Source organism: Oncorhynchus tshawytscha, linkage group LG07, assembly GCF_018296145.1.
Source record: "Oncorhynchus tshawytscha isolate Ot180627B linkage group LG07, Otsh_v2.0, whole genome shotgun sequence".
Lineage (NCBI taxonomy): Eukaryota > Metazoa > Chordata > Actinopteri > Salmoniformes > Salmonidae > Oncorhynchus > Oncorhynchus tshawytscha.
The window spans coordinates 72,729,643-72,752,515 of NC_056435.1; the positions used below are offsets into that span (position 1 = coordinate 72,729,643).

The window sequence follows — 22,873 nt, forward strand, 5'->3', positions numbered from 1 at the left end:
TACTACCTTTCACAGATATACAACCATGACTTTATGACCTATACTACCTTTCACAGATATACAACCATGAACGTACAGGACAAACTATTCCAAATGAAAAACTATCTTCAGCAGACATAGATAGTGTTCAACCATGAATATATGAACTACTAACTCCGATGTAAAACGTTGTTTCACAGACACAACCGTGTTTATGAAGTATACTACAACTAAAAAACTATCTTTCACATATACAGTACCAGTCAAAAGTTCAGACATCTACTCATTCAAGGGTTTTTCTTTATTTGACTATTTTCTACATTGTAGAATAATAGTGAAGACATCAACACTATGAGATAACACATATGGAATTATGTAGTAACCAAAAAAGTGTTAAACAATATAGTTTATATTTGAGATTCTTCAAAGTAGCCACCCTTTTGCCTTGATGACAGCTTTGCACACTCTTGGCATTCTCTCAACCAGCTTCATGAAGTAGTCACCTGGAATGCATTTAATTTAAACAGGTGTGCCTTCTTAAAAGTTAATTTGTGGAAATTATTTCCTTCCTAATGCGTTTGAGCCAATCAGTTGTGTTGTGACAAGGTAGGGGTGGTATACAGAAGATAGCCCTATTTGATAAAATACCAAGTCCATATTATGGCAAGAACAGCTCAAATAAGCAAAGAGAAATGACAGTCCATCCTTACTTTAAGACATGAAGGTCAGTCAATCCAGAAAATGCAAAAACCATCAAGCAAAAACCATCAAGCACTATGATGAAACTGTCTCTCATGAGGACCGCTTCAGGAAAGAAAGACCCAGAGTTACCTCTGCTGCAGGGGATGAGTTCATTAGAGTTACCAGCCTCAGATTGCAGCCCAAATAAATGCTTCACAGAGTTCAGGTAACAGACACATCTCAACATCAACTGTTCAGGGGAGACTGCGTGAATCAGGCCTTCATGGTCTAATTGCTGCAAAGGAACCACTACTAAAGGACATCAATAAGAAGAAGATACTTTCTTGGGCCAAGAAACACGAGCAATGGACATTAGACCAGTGGAATCTGTCCTTTGGTCTGATGAGTCCAAATTTGAGATTTTTGGCTTCAACTGCTGTGTCTTTGTGAGACGCAGAGTAGGTGAATGGATGATCTCCACATGTGTGGTTCCCACCGTGAAGCATGGAGGAGGTGGTGCTTTGCTGGTGACACTGTCTGTGATTTATTTAGAATTCAAGGCACACTTAACCAGCATGGCTACCACAGCATTCTGCAGCGATATGCCATCTCATCTGGTTTGTGCTTAGTGGGACTATCATTTGTTTTTCAACAGGACACCGCTGGGATGAGGTGAGGGCTAAATGAACACCGCTGGGATGAAGTCAGGGCTAAATGAACACCGCTGGGATGAAGTGAGGGCTAAATGAACACCGCTGGGATGAAGTCAGGGCTAAATGAACACCGCTGGGATGAAGTCAGGGCTAAATGAACACCGCTGGGATGAAGTCAGGGCTAAATGAACACCGCTGGGATGAAGTCAGGGCTAAATGAACACCGCTGGGATGAAGTCAGGGCTAAATGAACACCGCTGGGATGAAGTCAGGGCTAAATGAACACCGCTGGGATGAAGTCAGGGCTAAATGAACACCGCTGGGATGAAGTCAGGGCTAAATGAACACCGCTGGGATGAAGTCAGGGCTAAATGAACACCGCTGGGATGAAGTCAGGGCTAAATGAACACCGCTGGGATGAGGTGAGGGCTAAATGAACACCGCTGGGATGAGGTGAGGGCTAAATGAACACCGCTGGGATGAGGTGAGGGCTAAATGAACACCGCTGGGATGAAGTCAGGGCTAAATGAACACCGCTGGGATGAAGTGCTGTTTCTTAATTCAGCCAATGACAAAGTGCTGTAGTCTAGACGGTACTTTTTTTTTTACACGAGCAGTCCAGTCCTGATCCTTCCCCGTCTTGAGTGTTTCAAATGGCACCCTATTCCCTATATAGTGCACTACTTTAGAACAGCACCCTATTCCCTATATAGTGCACTAGGTAATAGGATACCATTTGGGATGCATGCACATGACTCCCACGCATTTCCTCTGCAGGGACTTAGACTGGCCAGCCCATAGAACACCAACGTCCACAACTCATAAAGTTCTGTACGGCTGTGTTGCATGGAAAACCTATTCATTTGAGTTCGCTCTCTCTCTCTCGCTCAGTCTGTCTGCCTGTCGGTTTGCCTGCTTGTCTGTCTGCCTTTCAGTCTGCCTGCTTGTCTGTCTGCCTTTCAGTCTGCCTGCTTTACTGTCTGCCTGCCTGCTTTACTGTCTGCCTGTCAGTTTGCCTGCTTGTCTGTCTGAATGTCAGGCAGTCTGCCTGCTTGTCTGTCTGCCTGTCAGTCTGCCTGCCTGCTTTACTGCCTGCCTGTCAGTCTGCCTGCCTGTCTGCCTGCCTGCCTGTCTGTCAGTCTGCCTGCCTGTCTGTCTGTAGGCCTGTCTCTCGCTCCACTTTGGCTCCCGGTGCCTTTTTAAAAAGAGAACAGTCTTTTCATTCTACACGGTGGATTAGCCACACATTCACATATATATATATATATATATTTTTTTAAGTATTCCCACCCATTGTGAAGTATCAGATTGAGATCTAAGTGCTTCTGGAAGTGAACACGAGATGATCTCTGTGTATAAAGGCCCGATGAATCAGGATGATGTAACTCCCCACACGGTTAAACAGGACACTGATAACCATAACTGCAGTGTCATCGTAACCCAGCGGAACCTTTGTGTTTACTCTGTGATGTTGACGGACAGGGGTCGCGTTACCATGGAGACCTGGATGACTCCTAATCATGAATACACGCATCTATTCTACACTAAGTAATACATGAAGTCTGTGTGTGTGTATTTACGTGGGTGTGTGTGTATGTGGGTGTGTGTGTATGTGGGTGTGTGTGTTTGGGTATGTGTGTGTTTGGGTATGTGGGTGTGTGTGTTTGGTATGTGTGTGTTTGGGTATGTGGGGTGTGTGTTTGCAGGGTGTGTGGCATGTGTGTGTTTGGGTATGAGGGTGTGTGTGCATGTGGGTGTGTTTGGGTATTTGGGTGCATGTGGGTGTGTGTGCATGTGGGGTGTGTTTGTGCATGTGTGGTGGTGTTTGGTGTTTGGGTATGGGTGTGTGTGTTTGGGTGTGTGTTTGGGTATGTGTAGGTGTGTGTGTTTGGGTATGTGTGGGTGTGTGTGTTTGGGTATGTGTGGGTGTGTGTGTTTGGGTATGTGTGGGTGTGTGCAGTTATGTGGGTGTGTGTGTGTGTGTATGTGGGTGTATTTTGGTGTGTGTGTGGGTGTGTATGTGGGTGTGTATGTTGGTATGTGAGGGTGTGTGAGTGCGTGTGGGTGTGCGTGTATGTGTGCATGTGGGTGTGTGTGCATGTGGGCGTGTGGGTATGTGTGTGTTTGTTGGTGTGTATGTGGGTGTGTGTGTGGGGGGGTATGTGGGTGTGTGTGGGTGTGTGTGTATGTGTGCATGTGTGTGTGTGTGCATGTGGGCGTGTGGGTGTGTGTGTGTGTGTGGGTGTGTGTGTTTGGGTGTGTGTGTGTGTGTGTGTTGGTATGTGTGTGTGTGTGTGTGTGTGTGTTTGGGTATGTGTGGGTGTGTGTGTTTGGGTATGTGTGTGCGTGTGTATGTGTGTGTGTGTGTGTGTATGTGGGTATGTGTGGGTGTGTATAGGTATATGTGGGTGTGGTGTGTGTGTATGTGTGTGTGTGGGTATGTGTGGGTGTGTATAGGTATATGTGGGTGGGGTTGTGTGTGTGGGTGTGTGTGTATGTGTGTGGGAGGGAGGCAGTGTGTATAACACATGAGTAGTAGAGTACGGTAGATACCACCAGGTGGTAAAGTTTCAGGCGGTATCCAAAATGGCACACTATTCCCTACATAGTGCACTACTTTAGACCAGAGCCCTATGGGCCAACGTCAAAAGTAGTGCACTGTATAGGGAATAGGGTGCCATTTGGGACACATTTCAGTGTCTTTGCAGTTTGAGCCATAGCTAATGGTACACTAATTATTGAGAGGATTTATGTAGCTAGAGCTGTAGGGAAATTAGGTCAAGCACATTTCAAGAACATTCAGTTTGGTTTCTGAGGTAAATGGAGGGTTGATGATTCGTTTGGTTTCTGAGGTAAATGGAGAGTTGATGATTAGTTTGGTTTCTGAGGTAAATGGAGGGTTGATGACTAGAGTCCAGGGTTTCTGAGGTAAATGGAGGGTTGATGACTAGTTTGGTTTCTGAGGGTAAATGGAGGGTTGATGACTAGTTTGGTTTCTGAGGGTTGATGACTAGTTTGGTTTCTGAGGTAAATGGAGGGTTGATGACTAGTTTGGTTTCTGAGGGGTGAAGTTTGGGAGGGTAAATGGAGGGTTGATGTCCAGGGTTTCTGAGGTAAATGGAGAGTTGATGATTAGAGTCCAGGGTTTCTGAGGGTAAATAGAGGGTTGATGACTAGAGTCCAGGGTTTCTGAGGGTAAATGGAGGGTTGATGACTAGTTTGGTTTCTGAGGGTAAATGGAGGGTTGATGACTAGTTTGGTTTCTGAGGGTAAATGGAGGGTTGATGATTAGAGTCCAAGGTTTCTGAGGTAAATGGAGGGTTGATGACTAGTTTGGTTTCTGAGGGTTGATGACTAGTCCAAGGTTTCTGGGGTAAATGAGGGTTGATGACTAGTCCAAGGTTTCTGAGGTAAATGGAGGGTTGATGATAAGTTCCGTCACACCCTATATTCACTCCTTGTGATCTGTACTGTAACACTGAGAACAGGGTTATTCACCGTGTGTGCGTGTTAATCCTATACCCATAAAACACTGGTCTGTGTCACGCTGTGTCAACACACTATATCTCTGTGATAAGCTCATGTGAATAATACAACCAAGTCAAAAGGTAGTGAATAAAAATATCAGATAACATAGTTCTACCTTCCTCATCTGAGCTGTCTAGTCCAGTAGTGTGTAAAGCTGTCTAGTCCAGTAGTGTGTAAAGGGGAGTGAGCTGTCTAGTCCAGTAGTGTGTAAAGGGGGTGAGCTGTCTAGTTTCCAGTAGTGTGTAAAGCTGTCTAGTCCAGTAGTGTGTAAAGGGGGTGAGCTGTCTAGTCCAGTAGTGTGTAAGGGGGTGAGCTGTCTAGTCCAGTAGTGTGTAAAGTGGGGTGAGCTGTCTAGTCCAGTAGTGTGTAAAGTGGGGTGAGCTGTCTAGTCCAGTAGTGTGTGTGGGGGTAAGCTGTCTAAAACACTGGTCAGTAGTGTGTAAAGCTGTCTATATCCAGTAGTGTGTGAAAATAGCTGTCAAGTCCAGTAGTGTGTAAAGGGGGTGAACTGTCTAGTCCAGTATGTGTAAAGCTGTCTAGTCCAGTAGTAAAGCTGTCTAGTCCAGTAGTGTGTAAAGGGGGTGAGCTGTCTAGTCCAGTAGTGTGTAAAGGGGGTGAGCTGTCTAGTCCAGTAGTGTGTAAAGCTGTCTAGTCCAGTAGTGTGTAAAGGGGGTGAGCTGTCTAGTCCAGTAGTGTGTAAAGGGGGTGAGCTGTCTAGTCCAGTAGTGTGTAAAGGGGGTGAGCTGTCTAGTCCAGTAGTGTGTAAAGCTGTCTAGTCCAGTAGTGTGTAAAGGGGGTGAGCTGTCTAGTCCAGTAGTGTGTAAAGGGGGTAAGCTGTCTAGTCCAGTAGTGTGTAAAGGGGGTGAGCTGTCTAGTCCAGTAGTGTGTAAAGGGGGTGAGCTGTCTAGTCCAGTAGTGTGTAAAGCTGTCTAGTCCAGTAGTGTGTAAAGGGGGTGAGCTGTCTAGTCCAGTAGTGTGTAAAGGGGGTGAGCTGTCTAGTCCAGTAGTGTGTAAAGTGGGGTGAGCTGTCTAGTCCAGTAGTGTGTAAAGTGGGGTGAGCTGTCTAGTCCAGTAGTGTGTAAAGGGGGTGAGCTGTCTAGTCCAGTAGTGTGTAAAAAGCTGTCTAGTCCAGTAGTGTGTAAAGGGGGTGAGCTGTCTAGTCCAGTAGTGTGTAAAAGGGGGTGAGCTGTCTAGTCCAGTAGTGTGTAAAGCTGTCTAGTCCAGTAGTGTGTAAAGGGGGTGAGCTGTCTAGTCCAGTAGTGTGTAAAGGGGGTGAGCTGTCTAGTCCAGTAGTGTGTAAAGCTGTCTAGTCCAGTAGTGTGTAAAGGGGGTGAGCTGTCTAGTCCAGTAGTGTGTAAAGGGGGTGAGATGTCTAGTCCAGTAGTGTGTAAAGCTGTCTAGTCCAGTAGTGTGTAAAGGGGGTGAGCTGTCTAGTCCAGTAGTGTGTAAAAAGGGGGTGAGCTGTCTAGTCCAGTAGTGTGTAAAACTGTCTAGTCCAGTAGTGTGTAAAAGCTGTCTAGTCCAGTAGTGTGTAAGGGGGTAAGCTGTCTAGTCCAGTAGTGTGTAAAGGGGGTGAGCTGTCTAGTCCAGTAGTGTGGAAAGGGGGTGAGCTGTCTAGTCCAGTAGTGTGTAAAACTGTCTAGTCCAGTAGTGTGTAAAGGGGGTGAGCTGTCTAGTCCAGTAGTGTGTAAAGGGGGTGAGCTGTCTAGTCCAGTAGTGTGTAAAGGGGGTGAGCTGTCTAGTCCAGTAGTGTGTAAAACTGTCTAGTCCAGTAGTGTGTAAAGGGGGTGAGCTGTCTAGTCCAGTAGTGTGTAAAGGGGGTAAGCTGTCTAGTCCAGTAGTGTGTAAAGGGGGTGAGCTGTCTAGTCCAGTAGTGTGTAAAGCTGTCTAATCCAGGGGTAAAGCTGTCTAGTCCAGTAGTGTGTAAAGCTGTCTAGTCCAGTAGTGTGTAAAGCTGGGGGTGAGCTGTCTAGTCCAGTAGTGTGTAAAGCTGTCTAGTCCAGTAGTGTGTAAAGCTGTCTAGTCCAGTAGTGTGTAAAGCTGTCTAATCCAGTAGTGTGTAAAGCTGTCTAATCCAGTAGTGTGTAAAGCTGTCTAGTCCAGTAGTGTGTAAAGCTGTCTAGTCCAGTAGTGTGTAAAGCTGTCTAGTCCAGTAGTGTGTAAAGCTGTCTAGTCCAGTAGTGTGTAAAGCTGTCTAGTCCAGTAGTGGGTAAAGCTGTCTAGTCCAGTAGTGGGTAAAGCTGTCTAGTCCAGTAGTGTGTAAAACTGTCTAATCCAGTAGTGTGTAAAGCTGTCTAGTCCAGTAGTGGGTAAAGCTGTCTAATCCAGTAGTGTGTAAAGCTGTCTAATCCAGTAGTGTGTAAAGCTGTCTAGTCCAGTAGTGTGTAAAGCTGTCTAGTCCAGTAGTGGGTAAAGCTGTCTAGTCCAGTAGTGTGTAAAGCTGTCTAGTCCAGTAGTGGGTAAAGCTGTCTAGTCCAGTAGTGGGTAAAGCTGTCTAGTCCAGTAGTGGGTAAAGCTGTCTAGTCCAGTAGTGGGTAAAGCTGTCTAGTCCAGTAGTGGGTAAAGCTGTCTAGTCCAGTAGTGGGTAAAGCTGTCTAGTCCAGTAGTGGGTAAAGCTGTCTAATCCAGTAGTGTGTAAAGCTGTCTAATCCAGTAGTGGGTAAAGCTGTCTAGTCCAGTAGTGTGTAAAGCTGTCTAGTCCAGTTGTGGGTAAAGCTGTCTAGTCCAGTAGTGGGTAAAGGGAGGGTGATGCTGCTCATGCAGTACAGGCAGTGTAAGGTCATTATGTAGTTCAATATGTTCGTCTAAAGCGTAGTGACGGCCGTTGCTTGTTGACCTGTGTGTAAGTGCAAGTTCACCAATCAGATTGTGACGGGAACCGTTTCATAATGTGTGAGAATGGCCAGCGTGTATCTAACGCAGTTAAAGACCTTCATTAAAGTATAAAGGCCTCCTTCAGGTATACCGTCAGTTCTACCACAGCATTACATCAGTACCAAACTACCAAATGGTTCAGATGGAGAAGGGTGACCGTCTTACGAGTTGGTGGTTGTTGATCATTTTCAAGCTGATTGAAGTCAAAACTGTAACTAGACCATTCCGGAACATTCAATGTCATCTTGGTACGTAGCTCCAGTATAAATTTGACCTTGTGATTTATGTTACTGTCCTGCTGAAAGGTGAATGAATCTCCTAGTGTATGTTTGAAAGCAGACTGAACCATGTTGTATCCAGGCCGTATCACAACCGGCCATGATTGGGAGTCCCATAGGACGGTGCACAATTGGCCCAGCGTCTTTCAGGTTTGGTCGGGGTAGTCCGTCATTGTAAATAAGAATTTGTTCTTAACTCACTTGCGTAGTTAAATAAAGGTAAAATTTTAAAATGTAAAATGTTTTCCTCTCGGATTTTGCCTATGCTTAGCTAGAATTCATTTATTGTTATCCTAAAAAATCTCCCTTGACCTTGTCGATGACAAGCATGCTCATAACATGATGCAGCAACTGTCATGCTTGAAAATATAAAGAGTACTCAGTGAAGCGTTGTGTTGGATTTGGATTTATTCAGGACATTTTTTGCAGTTTACCTTTAGTGACTTGTTGCAAACAGAATGCCTTGTCGATGACAAGCATGCTCATAACATGATGCAGCAACTGTCATGCTTGCATGTTTTGAGAGTATTTGTATTCTATACAGGTTTTCTTTTTTTTCACTCTGTCATGTAGTTTAGTATTGTGGAGTAACTACAATGTTGTTGATCCATCCTGAGTTTCTAATATCACAACCATTAAACTCATTAAACTCTAACTGTTTTAAAGTCACCATTGGCCTTATGGTGAAATCCCTGAGCAGTTTCCTTCCTCTCCGGCAACTGAGTTAGGAAGGACGCCTGTATCTTTGTAGTGACTGGAAGTATTGATACAACATCCGAAGTGTAATTAATAACTTCATCATGGTCAAAGGGATATTACTCTTTTTTTTTAAACCCATATACCAATACAGTGCTGTGAAAAAGTATTTCCCAGTCTGAATTTATATTATATATTTTTGACACTGAATGTTATCAGATCTACAACCAAAACCTAATATTATATAGAAGGGAACCTAAGTAGACAAACACAAAAACTGGATACATATTTTATTTATTTATTAAAGAAAGTTATGCAACATCCAATGCACCTGTGTGAAAAAGTAATCACCCCCCCCTTAGACTTTAATAACTGATTATGCCACCTTTAGCAGCAATAACTGCCACCAAATGCTTCCTGTGTAGTTATCAATTAGTCTCTCACAACAAGGAGAAATTTGTGGGTTTTTGATGATGAACTGTTCGTTTCAGGTCCTGCCACAACAGCTCAATGGGGTTCAGGTCTGGACTTTGACTAGGTCATTCCAAAACGTTTTTAAAAAATAAAAAATTCAACCATTCTGATTCAGACTTGTTTATATGTTTTGGGATCATTGTCTTACTGCATGACCCGCGGCTGCACTTCAGCTTACAGACGGATGGCCTGATATTCTCCTGTAGAATTCTCTGATACAGAACAGAATTCATGGTTCCTTCAATGATGGCAAGGAGTCCTCCAGGGCCTGATGCAAGCAAACCGTTACAATACCATCACCATGCTTGTCCATTGGTATAAGGTTCTTATTGTGGAATGCAGTGTTTGGTTTGTTTTGTTCCACTTTTGACTCATCTGTCCATAGAAAATATTGTTCCAGAACTCTTGAGGATCATCCCGACGCTTTTTGGCAAACTTGAGGCGAGCATTCATGTTCTTCTTAGTGAGCAATGGTTTCCGTCTTGCTAATCCCATTTTTGCCCAGAATCTTTCTGATGGTGAAATCATGAACACTGACCTTAGCTGAGGCGAGAGGGGCCTGGAGATCCCTGGATTTTTTTCTAGTGTTCTTTGTGACTTCCTGGACGATTTTATACCTAGTTCTTAAGAGAGATTTTGTCAGGACGGCCACTCCTGGGAAGATTCACTACTGTCTCCATTTGGGCAATATGGTTTCGACTGTGGTTCGGTGGAGCCCCAGAGCCTTAGAAATGACTATATAACCCTTTACTGACTTCCTGAATCAACAACTTTTTTTACCAGAGGTCTTGAGGAATTTATTTTGATTGTGGCATGATGTGCCTACTAGAACCTGTGTGTTGAAAACTTCACTCTGATTGTTAGGGACAAAGTTAGTCAGATTTATATTGGGCAGGGCTGGCCCAAATCAGGGCTGGCTCAAATCAGGCCTGGCTCAAATCTGTCAACCAAAGTAGTCAAACAGCTGACTCTAATTATCCCTTTAATTGGGTTGAGTTCCGCCAGCTGATACTCAACACAGGGGCCCCTCAGGGGTGCGTGCCCAGTCCCCTCCTGTACTCCCTGTTCACTCATGACAGCACGGCCAGGCACGACTCTAACACCATCATTCAATTTGCCAATGACACAACAGTGGTAGGCCTGATCACGGACAAGAACGAGACAGCCTATAGGGAGGAGGTCAGAGACCTGGCAGTGTGGTGCCAGGACAAAAACCTCTCCCTCAATGTGATTAAGACAAAGGAGATGATTGTGGACTACAGAAAAAAGAGGACCGAGCACACCCCCATTCTCATCAATGGGGCTGCAGTGGAGCAGGTTGAGAGCTTCAAGTTCCTTGGTGTCCACATCACCAACAAACTAACATGGTCCAAGCACAGCAAGACAGTCGTGAAGAGGGCACAACAAAACCCATTCCCCGTCAGGAGACTGAAAAGATTTGGCATGGGTCCTCAGATCCTCAAAAAGTTCTTCAGCTGCACCATTGAGTTCATCCTGTCTGGTTGCATCACTGCCTGGTATGGCAACTGCTCGACCCCCGACCGTAAGGCACTACAGAGTGTAGTGCGAACAGCCAAGTACATCACTGGGGCCAAGCTTCCTGCCTTCCAGGCCCTCTATACCAGGCGGTGTCAGAGGAAGGCCCTAAAAGGTCCAAGAGGCTTCTAAACAGCTTCTACCCCCTACCTACCTGTAGTTCAGTCTGTTGTAGTATATATAGTCTGTACTGAACTACAGCAGACTGAACTACAGCAGACTGAACTACAGCAGACTGATCTACAGCAGACTGATCTACAGCAGACTGATCTACAGCAGACTGATCTACAGCAGACTGATCTACAGCAGACTGATCTACAGCAGACTGATCTACAGCAGACTGATCTACAGCAGACTGATCTACAGCAGACTGATCTACAGCAGACTGAACTACAGCAGACTGAACTACAGATTCCTAGGCATAACGCATCAAACTAACGGAGGTATTTGGATATAAAAAAATATCTTTATGGAACAAAAGGAACATTTGCTGTCTAATGGGGCTAGGGGGCAGCATTTTCACTTTTGGATGAAAGGCGTGCCCAGAGTAAACTGCCTCCTACTCTTTCCCAGATGGGAATATATGCATGTTATTATTACTGGTGGATAGAAAACACTCTGAAGTTTCTAAAACCGTTTGAAATATGTCTGTGAGTATAACAGAACTCATATGGCAGACAAAAACCTGAGAAGAAATCCAAACAGGAAGTGAGAACTTAATTTTGAAAACAGTGCCATTTGATGTCCATGTTAGATATGGATGAGCATGCACTTCCTAGGGCTTCCACAATATGTCACCGTCTTTAGATTCTGGTTGTATGATTCTACTATGAAGGAGGGGCTCATAATAGCTCTTTGAGTGGGTGGAAAAAGAAAGCCTCGGTCTCATTGCGTGCCGTCACGAGAGAGTGTCCTCCCGTTCCAATGCCTTTATCAGACAATGAAATTCTCCGGTTGGAACCTTATTGCTGATTAATGTTTAAAACATCCTAAATATGGATTGCATACATCATTTGACTTGTTTCTACGACCTGTAACGGAACTTTTTTGAGTTTTTGTCTGGAGGAATTGCTCGTACTTTTTGAGGATTGAATGCTGGGCTGAACAAGCTAACAACAAGCGGCTAAATGGTGGGCTTTATGGAACAAATCAGTCATTTATTGTCGAACTGGGATTCCTGGAACTGCCTTCTGATGAAGATATTCAAAGGTAAGTGAATATTTATAGTGTTTTTTGTAGCTTCTGTTGACGCCAAAATGGCCGCTATTTCTTTGGGTTCTGAGTGCCGTTCTGAGATTATTCTTTTTCCTTAAAGTTTGTTTAAAATCTGACACAGCGGTTGCATAGAGGATACCTGTATCTTTAATTCTGTGAATAACACTTGCATCTTTTATCAATGTTTATTGTGAGTATTTCTGCTAAATCACCGGATGTTTTGGAATCAAAACATTACTGCACATAACGCGCCAATGTAAACTGAGATTTTTTATATATATATCGAACAAAACACACAATACATGTATAACATGATGTCCTATGAGTGTCATCTGATGGAGATAATCAAAGGTTAGTGATTCATTTTATCTATATTTCTGCTTTTATGACTGTGAAAAATGGCTGTGTGTGTTTTTGAATTTGGTGGTCATCTAACATAAATATATGTTGTTGTTTTCGCTGTAAAACCTTTAATAAATCGGACACGATGGGTAGATTAACAAGATGTTTATCTTTCATTTGCTGTATTGGACTTGTTAATGTGTGAAAGTTAAATATTTCTAAATAATATTTCTTTCAGCTGAATGGGAGGGGGTGTTCCCTTTAGGGAACTCCTTGCCATAACAAGTTATATAACTGGGAGTCTCGTGAGTGAAAACATCCGAAGCTCATCAAAGGTAAACAATGAATTTGATTGCTTTTCTGATTTCCGTGACCAAGTTACCTGCCGCTAGGTGTGCATAATGTTTTGCTGGTCTATCGATAAATTTACACAAACGCTTGTATTGTTTTCGCTGTAAAGCATCATTTCAAAATCTGAGACGACAGGGTGATTAACAAAAGGCTAAGCTGTGTTTTGCTATATTTCAGTTGTGATTTCATGAATATGGATATTTTCTAGTAAGATGATTTGACCGTTGCGCTCTGCTATTTAGTGTAGTTGATGACAATCCGGGATGGGTGGTTCCAATTAACAGCATCCTTTTGTATTTGAGAAGAGAATACTGATGTAAATGTGATATTTCAGTTTTTTTTATTTCTTAAAATACATTTTAATGCAAAAATGTCTAAAGTCCTGTTTCTGCATTGTCATTATGGGGTATTGTGTGTAGATCGACGAGGGAAAAAAATCAAGGGGTCTGAATACTTTCCGAATGCACTCTCTCTTCCTCCCCCTCTATGGAGGAGTGGTCTGGGTGCCACCTGGGCTTTTCCCCTGCCTAGGGGAGTCGGGGCTAGGATTAGTCTCTGGTGTCAGTCCCTGGCCTGGAGGTCTTGTCTGGTGGTGTGGAGATCTGGTGGTGTGGAGGTCTGGTAGTGTGGAGATCTGGTGGTGTGGAGGTCTAGTTGGGTATTAATCCCTTGGTTGGAGGTCTGGTTCCCTGCGGTGGAGTTGCAGGTTGATCTGATGCTGGTTGTCAATACACTCCTTCAGCTTGTCCTCTGTCAGAGTCAGCCTCTGTTCTAGGATGGCCACAGTCTGCAGGGAGGGAGGGAGGGGAAAATACAAGATAAAAGGAGAAGAGATGGGGAGGCAGGGAGGGAGGGAGAGTTATAACAACACAGCGTCAGATAAATGTGTAAATGTGTCTCCTAATTCAGCTCTCAGACAGATGTCGGTTTATCCTCCTCGTTGACAATCTGCTGATTATGACAGAGAGAGGAATCTGAATCTATCGGTTCTCTATGGCTGCAGACGGAAGCATACAGACACAAGACCCTGTCTTAGCGGGTCCACAGCCCAGATTAAAAGACCCCTGTATTTATTGTGCCAAGTTAACGTCCCCCCCCTTTCCCTTCCCTCCCCAGCTGTGCCAGGCTGATCGGTCACAGTCAGGGGTTGACCCCATTGCCCAGTTCTCCCCGCAGACAAACTGATCCCCTGGATGCTCCCAGCATCCTTCATACTGGACATGGCAGATTGGTGGTTTGGTTGTGTTTCAATGATGCTGAGATCAACCGTTGTCTCACGTCAGATACAAACTACAAGACTCTGTACTGTACTGATAGTTGATGGTAACAGGTCTGGGCGTTAGAATGACACCATCTATCTGTTGAAAATGAAAGATACTAGACCCATATAAGTCTCCTATGTGGTTGAAGACCAAAGAACAACTTCCCCAGTTTATACACGTACAGCAGGGGTGTCAAACTTCATTCCTGGAGGGTAGTGTCTGTGGGTTTTCGCTCCTCCCCTGTACTTGATTGATCAATTAAAAGTAATTAATTAGTTAGGAACTCTCCTCACCTGGTTGTCTAGGTCTTAATTGATTAGTTAGGAACTCCCCTCACCTGGTTGTCGAGGTCTTAATGGATTAGTTAGGAACTCTCCTCACCTGGTTGTCTAGGTCTTAATTGATTAGTTAGGAACTCTCCTCACCTGGTTGTCTAGGTCTTAATTGATTAGTTAGGAACTCTCCTCACCTGGTTGTCTAGGTCTTAATTGATTAGTTAGGAACTCTCCTCACCTGGTTGTCTAGGTCTTAATGGATTAGTTAGGAACTCCCCTCACCTGGTTGTCTAGGTCTTAATGGATTAGTTAGGAACTCTCCTCACCTGGTTGTCTAGGTCTTAATGGATTAGTTAGGAACTCTCCTCACCTGGTTGTCTAGGTCTTAATTGATTAGTTAGGAACTCTCCTCACCTGGTTGTCGAGGTCTTAATGGATTAGTTAGGAACTCCCCTCACCTGGTTGTCTAGGTCTTAATTGGACACAAATTGAAAGGAAATAACAACAACAAGCAAACTCCCGACTGTCCAGGGACTGAATTTGACAACCTGATATCCATCTTCCCTAACCTGCACATCCATATAGCCTACTGTATTTTCTGGACAAGTTTTGAATATTGAAATACTCTGCTTGGCTCGGTATTGGTTTGGTATTTCAAATGGACTGAAGAGGCATACGTCATACTTTGATACACATACTTCAGGTGAGTTATCTAGATTACATAGATTATAACTCTGATAACAACATGTGTAGGCCTATATTTTCCCTATAGTTGATGTCAATAGCTGGTTGATTCAACCAAAGTATATTTAGTTCACTACTTTTGACCAGGGGTCTGATACAACAAGTCATTCATCCCCAACACACTCATGTATGTTTAATTGAACCTTTATTTAACTAGGCAAGTGAGTTAAGAACTAATTATTATTTACAATGACAGGAGGATAATGGAGAGGCTGAGGCAGGGAAAAAGAGAGAAAGACAGGAGGATAATGGAGAGGCTGAGGCAGGGACACAGTGAGAAAGACAGGAGGATAATGGAGAGGCTGAGGCAGATAATGGAGAGGCTGAGGCAGGGACAGAGAGGAAGATAAAAGAGAGAAAGACAGGAGGATAATGGAGAGGCTGAGGCAGGGACAGTGAGAAAGAAGGAGGAGAGAAAGGGACAGGAAGATGAGGCAGGGACAAATGGAGGCTGAGGAGGGACACAGTGAAAAGACTGAGGCAGGGACACAGTGAGAAAGACAGGAGGATAATGGAGAGGCTGAGGCAGGGACACAGGAGGATAATGGAGAGGCTGAGGCAGGGACACAGTGAAAAGACAGGAGGATAATGGAGAGGCTGAGGCAGATAAGAGGCAAGGCTGAAGGGACACAGTGAAAAAGACAGGAAGATAATGGAGAGGCTGAGGCAGGGACACAGTGAGAAAGACAGGAGGATAATGGAGAGGCTGAGGCAGAGACACAGTGAGAAAGACAAGAGGATAATGGAGAGGCTGAGGCAGGGACACAGTGAGAAAGACAGGAAGATAATGGAGAGGCTGAGGCAGGGACAGAGAGGAAGATAATGGAGAGGCTGAAGCAGGGACACAGAGAGAAAGACAAGAGGATAAAAAAAGAGGGAGAGATAGCTTACAGAGAGGAGAAGAAGGAAAGAAAAAGGAGAAGAGATTTAAGGAGAGGAGATTTAAGGAGAGGAGATTTACGGAGAGGATTACGGAGAGGAGATTTACAGAGGAGATTTACGGAGAGGAGATTTAAGGAGAGAAGGAGGAGAAGAAGAGAGGTATTAGCTTGTTCCAAACAACAACAGGAAGTTGTGTCTGTATTTCTGTCCAGTGAGTGTAACAATCAAAACCCTTCAGAGGAAACTGAATTAGCTGATAAAAGAACCAAACGCAATAAGAGCCCCTCAGAGAGAGCCTGTGTCTGTGTCCCAAAATGACACCCTATTCCCTATGTAGTGCACTACTTTTGACCAGAGCCCTCATAGGGATTAGGTTGCCATTTGGACACACTTATCTGTCTGAGCAGTACACTCTGTCCTGAACGTGTTTTTCTGAAATAAAACACAAAGAGAAATGTGCTTAACATGTCAAAATAGAGACGTTAGTCTGTCAATCTGATGGAAAGAGGTGTTGTGTAAGATGTGAGCATGCTGATGGCAACGCACTGCTGGGGTAGAGTTTCCGGCTGAGAGAAAGTAGCCAACATGAGGAGGAGATGTTTAGCGGTTAAACAAGGACAGGGGTCTTGACAGGAAATTCAGAAGAGGAAATTATGACAAATTGGGTATTGGCTTGTCAACGTCAATGATTTCTCAATGAATAGAGGATTATGTCAGTCAGAGCAACAGGACTTCCTGATGAATCAGGAGAAACTGGATGTTTGGGTCTGGAGGAGCAGCTACAGATGCTGTACCTTCATTTGATCATGCTGTTGTTCCAGGAATTTTCCTGGAAATTTTAACTTGTAGTGTATTCAAGGTTTTAAAAAGGCTTTTAAAGGTTGTAAATAACATTTTAAAATGTTAGACTTGATTTGACCAATAAAACATTTATCAACCCCGACAAAAAAATGGCATCAATTATAATCTACATAACAATTCACATTTCCCGTTACTGAAGGACCCAGTTTTCCTTGAGAAACTGGGTTAAATTAAGATGGGGCACATGTAGGTCATCTGAGGTTCAGGTTAGGTTAGGTTAGGTCAGGACAGGGTCACTAGCTGAGAAGAGGTTAAGGTTAGGTCAGGACAGGGTCACTAGCTGAGAAGAGGTTAAGGTTAGGTCAGGACAGGGTCACTAGCTGAGAAGAGGTTAAGGTTAGGTCAGGACAGGGTCACTAGCTGAGAAGAGGTTAAGGTTAGGTCAGGACAGGGTCACTAGCTGAGAAGAGGTTAAGGTTAGGTCAGGACAGGGTCACTAGCTGAGAAGAGGTTACGGTTAGGTCAGGACAGGACATGGTCACTAGCTGAGAAGAGGTTACGGTTAGGTCAGGACAGGACATGGTCACTAGCTGAGAAGAGGTTAAGGTTAGGTCAGGATAGGGTCACTAGCTGAGAACAGGTTAAGGTTAGGTCAGGATAGGGTCACTAGCTGAGAAGAGGTTAAGGTTAGGTCAGGTCAGGGTCACTAGCTGAGAAGAGGTTAAGGTTAGGTCAGGATAGGGTCACTAGCTGAGAACAGGTTAAGGTTAAGTCAGGATAGGACATGGTCACTAGCTGAGAAGAGGTCAAATCAAATCAAATCAAATTTTATTTGTCACATACACATGGTTAGCAGATGTTAATGCGAGTGTAGCGAAATGCTTGTGCTTCTAGTTCCGACAATGCAGTAATAACGAGCAAGTAATCTAACTAACAATTCCAAAAAAAAAAAATACTGTCATACACAGTGTAAGGGGATAAAGAATATGTACATAAGGATATATGAATGAGTGATGGTACAGAGCAGCATAGGCAAGATACAGTAGATGATATCGAGTACAGTATATACATATGAGATAAGTATGTAAACCAAGTGGCATAGTTAGTGGCTAGTGATACATGTATTACATAAGGATGCAGTCGATGATGTAGAGTACAGTATCAACGTATGCATGAGATGAACAATGTAGGGTAAGTAACATTATATAAGGTAGCATTGTTTAAAGTGGCTAGTGATATATTTACAACATTTCCCATCAATTCCCATGATTAAAGTGGCTGGAGTAGAGTCAGTGTCATTGACAGTGTGTTGGCAGTAGCCACTCAATGTTAGTGGTGGCTGTTTAACAGTCTGATGGCCTTGAGATAGAAGCTGTTTTTCAGTCTCTCGGTCCCAGCTTTGATGCACCTGTACTGACCTCGCCTTCTGGATGGCAGCGGGGTGAACAGGCAGTGGCTCGGGTGGTTGATGTCCTTGATGATCTTTATGGCCTTCCTGTAGCATCGGGTGGTGTAGGTGTCCTGGAGGGCAGGTAGTTTGCCCCCGGTGATGCGTTGTGCAGACCTCACTACCCTCTGGAGAGCCTTACGGTTGAGGGCGGTGCAGTTGCCATACCAGGCGGTGATACAGCCCGCCAGGATGCTCTCGATTGTGCATCTGTAGAAGTTTGTGAGTGCTTTTGGTGACAAGCCGAATTTCTTCAGCCTCCTGAGGTTGAAGAGGCGCTGCTGCGCCTTCCTCACGATGCTGTCTGTGTGAGTGGACCAATTCAGTTTGTCTGTGATGTGTATGCCGAGGAACTTAAAACTTGCTACCCTCTCCACTACTGTTCCATCGATGTGGATGGGGGTGTTCCCTCTGCTGTTTCCTGAAGTCCACAATCATCTCCTTAGTTTTGTTGACGTTGAGTGTGAGGTTATTTTCCTGACACCACACTCCGAGGGCCCTCACCTCCTCCCTGTAGGCCGTCTCGTCGTTGTTGGTAATCAAGCCTACCACTGTTGTGTCGTCCGCAAACTTGATGATTGAGTTGGAGGCGTGCATGGCCACGCAGTCGTGGGTGAACAGGGAGTACAGGAGAGGGCTCAGAACGCACCCTTGTGGGGCCCCAGTGTTGAGGATCAGCGGGGAGGAGATGTTGTTGCCTACCCTCACCACCTGGGGGCGGCACGTCAGGAAGTCCAGTACCCAGTTGCACAGGGCGGGGTCGAGACCCAGGGTCTCGAGCTTGATGACGAGCTTGGAGGGTACTATGGTGTTGAATGCCGAGCTGTAGTCGATGAACAGCATTCTCACATAGGTATTCCTCTTGTCCAGATGGGTTAGGGCAGTGTGCAGTGTGGTTGAGATTGCATCGTCTGTGGACCTATTTGGGCGGTAAGCAAATTGGAGTGGGTCAAGGGTGTCAGGTAGGGTGGAGGTGATATGGTCCTTGACTAGTCTCTCAAAGCACTTCATGATGACGGATGTGAGTGCTACGGGCGGTAGTCGTTTAGCTCAGTTACCTTAGCTTTCTTGGGAACAGGAACAATGGTGGCCCTCTTGAAGCATGTGGGAACAGCAGACTGGTATAGGGATTGATTGAATATGTCCGTAAACACACCGGCCAGCTGGTCTGCGCATGCTCTGAGGGCGCGGCTGGGGATGCCGTCTGGGCCTGCAGCCTTGCGAGGGTTAACACGTTTAAATGTCTTACTCACTTCGGCTGCAGTGAAGGATAGACCGCATGTTTCCGTTGCAGGCCGTGTCAGTGGCACTGTATTGTCCTCAAAGCGGGCAAAAAAGTTATTTAGTCTGCCTGGGAGCAAGACATCCTGGTCCGTGACTGGGCTGGGTTTCTTCCTGTAGTCCGTGATTGACTGTAGACCCTGCCACATACCTCTTGTGTCTGAGCCGTTGAATTGAGATTCTACTTTGTCTCTGTACTGGCGCTTAGCTTGTTTGATAGCCTTGCGGAGGGAATAGCTGCACTGTTTGTATTCAGTCATGTTACCAGACACCTTGCCCTGATTAAAAGCAGTGGTTCGTGCCTTCAGTTTCACACGAATGCTGCCATCAATCCACGGTTTCTGGTTAGGGAATGTTTTAATCGTTGCTATGGGAACGACATCTTCAACGCACGTTCTAATGAACTCGCACACCGTATCAGCGTATTCGTCAATGTTGTTGTCTGACGCAATACGAAACATCTCCCAGTCCACGTGATGGAAGCAGTCTTGGAGTGTGGAGTCAGCTTGGTCGGACCAGCGTTGGACAGACCTCAGCGTGGGAGCTTCTTGTTTTAGTTTCTGTCTGTAGGCAGGGATCAACAAAATGGAGTCGTGGTCAGCTTTTCCGAAAGGGGGCGGGGCAGGGCCTTATATGCGTCGCGGAAGTTAGAGTAACAATGATCCAGGGTCTTTCCACCCCTGGTTGCGCAATCGATATGCTGATAAAATTTAGGGAGTCTTGTTTTCAGATTAGCCTTGTTAAAATCCCCAGCTACAATGAATGCAGCCTCCGGATAAATCGTTTCCAGTTTGCAGAGAGTTAAATAAAGTTCGTTCAGAGCCATCGATGTGTCTGCTTGGGGGGGGATATATACGGCTGTGATTATAATCGAAGAGAATTCTCTTGGTAGATAATGCGGTCTACATTTGATTGTGAGGAATTCTAAATCAGGTGAACAGAAGGATTTGAGTTCCTGTATGTTTCTTTCATCACACCATGTCACGTTAGTCATGAGGCATACGCCCCCGCCCCTCTTCTTACCAGAAAGATGTTTGTTTCTGTCGGCGCGATGCGTGGAGAAACCCGTTGGCTGCACCGCTTCGGATTGCGTCTCTCCAGTTAGCCATGTTTCCGTGAAGCAAAGAACGTTACAGTCTCTGATGTCCCTCTGGAATGCTACCCTTGCTCGGATTTCATCAACCTTGTTGTCAAGAGACTGGACATTGGCAAGAAGAATGCTAGGGAGTGGTGCACGATGTGCCCGTCTCCGGAGTCTGACCAGAAGACCGCTTCGTTTCCCTCTTTTTCTGAGTCGTTTTTTTTTTTGGTCGCTGCATGTGATCCACTCGGTTACACTGGTTGTAAGGCAGAACACAGGATCCGCATCGCGAAAAACATATTCTTGGTCGTACTGATGGTGAGTTGACGCTGATCTTATATTCAGTAGTTCTTCTCGGCTGTATGTAAAGAAACCTAAGATGACCTGGGGTACTAGTGTAAGAAATAACACGTAAAAAAACAAAAAACTGCATAGTTTCCTAGGAACGCGAAGTGAGGCGGCCATCTCTGTCGGCGCCGGAAGTAATCGAGGTTAGGTTAAGGTTAGGTCAGGTCAGGACAGGGTCACTAGCTGAGAAGAGGTTAAGGTTAGGTCAGGACAGGGTCACTAGCTGAGAAGAGGTTACGGTTAGGTCAGGACAGGACATGGTCACTAGCTGAGAAGAGGTTAAGGTTAGGTCAGGACAGGGTCACTAGCTGAGAAGAGGTTAAGGTTAGGTCAGGACAGGGTCACTAGCTGAGAAGAGGTTACGGTTAGGTCAGGACAGGACATGGTCACTAGCTGAGAAGAGGTTAAGGTTAGGTCAGGATAGGACATGGTCACTAGCTGAGAAGAGGTTAAGGTTAGGTCAGGTCAGGACAGGGTCACTAGCTGAGAAGAGGTTAAGGTTAGGTCAGGATAGGGTCACTAGCTGAGAAGAGGTTAAGGTTAGGTCAGGACATAGTCACTAGCTGAGAAGAGGTTAAGGTTAGGTCAGGACAGGACATGGTCACTAGCTGAGAAGAGGTTAAGGTTAGGTCAGGATAGGGTCACTAGCTGAGAAGAGGTTAAGGTTAGGTCAGGATAGGGTCACTAGCTGAGAAGAGGTTAAGGTTAGGTCAGGACATAGTCACTAGCTGAGAAGAGGTTAAGGTTAGGTCAGGACAGGACATGGTCACTAGCTGAGAAGAGGTTACGGTTAGGTCAGGACAGGACATGGTCACTAGCTGAGAAGAGGTTAAGGTTAGGTCAGGATAGGACATGGTCACTAGCTGAGAAGAGGTTAAGGTTAGGTCAGGTCAGGGTCACTAGCTGAGAAGAGGTTAAGGTTAGGTCAGGATAGGGTCACTAGCTGAGAAGAGGTTAAGGTTAGGTCAGGACATAGTCACTAGCTGAGAAGAGGTTAAGGTTAGGTCAGGACAGGACATGGTCACTAGCTGAGAAGAGGTTAAGGTTAGGTCAGGACAGGGTCACTAGCTGAGAAGAGGTTACGGTTAGGTCAGGACAGGACATGGTCACTAGCTGAGAAGAGGTTAAGGTTAGGTCAGGACAGGACATGGTCACTAGCTGAGAAGAGGTTAAGGTTAGGTCAGGACAGGGTCACTAGCTGAGAAGAGGTTACGGTTAGGTCAGGACAGGACATGGTCACTAGCTGAGAAGAGGTTAAGGTTAGGTCAGGATAGGGTCACTAGCTGAGAAGAGGTTAAGGTTAGGTCAGGATAGGGTCACTAGCTGAGAAGAGGTTAAGGTTAGGTCAGGATAGGACATGGTCACTAGCTGAGAAGAGGTTAAGGTTAGGTCAGGATAGGACATGGTCACTAGCTGAGAAGAGGTTAAGGTTAGGTCAGGATAGGGTCACTAGCTGAGAAGAGGTTAAGGTTAGGTCAGGACATAGTCACTAGCTGAGAAGAGGTTAAGGTTAGGTCAGGACAAGACATGGTCACTAGCTGAGAAGAGGTTAAGGTTAGGTCAGGACAGGACATGGTCACTAGCTGAGAAGAGGTTAAGGTTAGGTCAGGACAGGGTCACTAGCTGAGAAGAGGTTAAGGTTAGGTCAGGACAGGGTCACTAGCTGAGAAGAGGTTACGGTTAGGTCAGGACAGGACATGGTCACTAGCTGAGAAGAGGTTAAGGTTAGGTCAGGACAGGACATGGTCACTAGCTGAGAAGAGGTTAAGGTTAGGTCAGGACATGGTCACATCAATAATTAACATCAATAAGGAATCATAGCATTCACCTGGTAAGTCTCTGTCATGGAAAGAGCAGGTGTTCCTAATGTTTTGTACAGTCAGTGTATGTTGTGGATATCACTGAGAGCGAGTGACAGAATGAACCTCTGTTTTTTGCTCAGTGTGTGTGTTAGGGATCATTATTTGAATTAGGGCACCGTTATTTGAATATTCTGAACGGAATATTCGTTTTTGTAAAAAAAAAATTTTAAAAAATGTATGTAGCTTATTTGAATAAAAATGATGCGTGTCAAATTAAATGATCTATGTTGACACTGCTACACCCCAGGATTGAAGTTGTTTTACTCAGTCGGGGTGTCAACTT

The 22,873-nt window shown here is 45.0% G+C and overlaps 1 protein-coding gene across 1 annotated transcript in view; it reads right to left on the bottom strand.

Moving 5' to 3' along the window:
• Positions 1–13,000: 13,000 nt before the first annotated feature.
• The window catches only part of poc1a (POC1 centriolar protein A), a 97,218-nt gene continuing 87,345 nt past the window's right edge, over positions 13,001–22,873 (bottom strand). Inside the window, exon 11 of the mRNA XM_042324913.1 lies at positions 13,001–13,394. Coding sequence (XP_042180847.1) covers positions 13,269–13,394 — 126 coding nt within the window. The 3' untranslated portion in view covers positions 13,001–13,268. The remainder of the gene's footprint in view (positions 13,395–22,873) is intronic.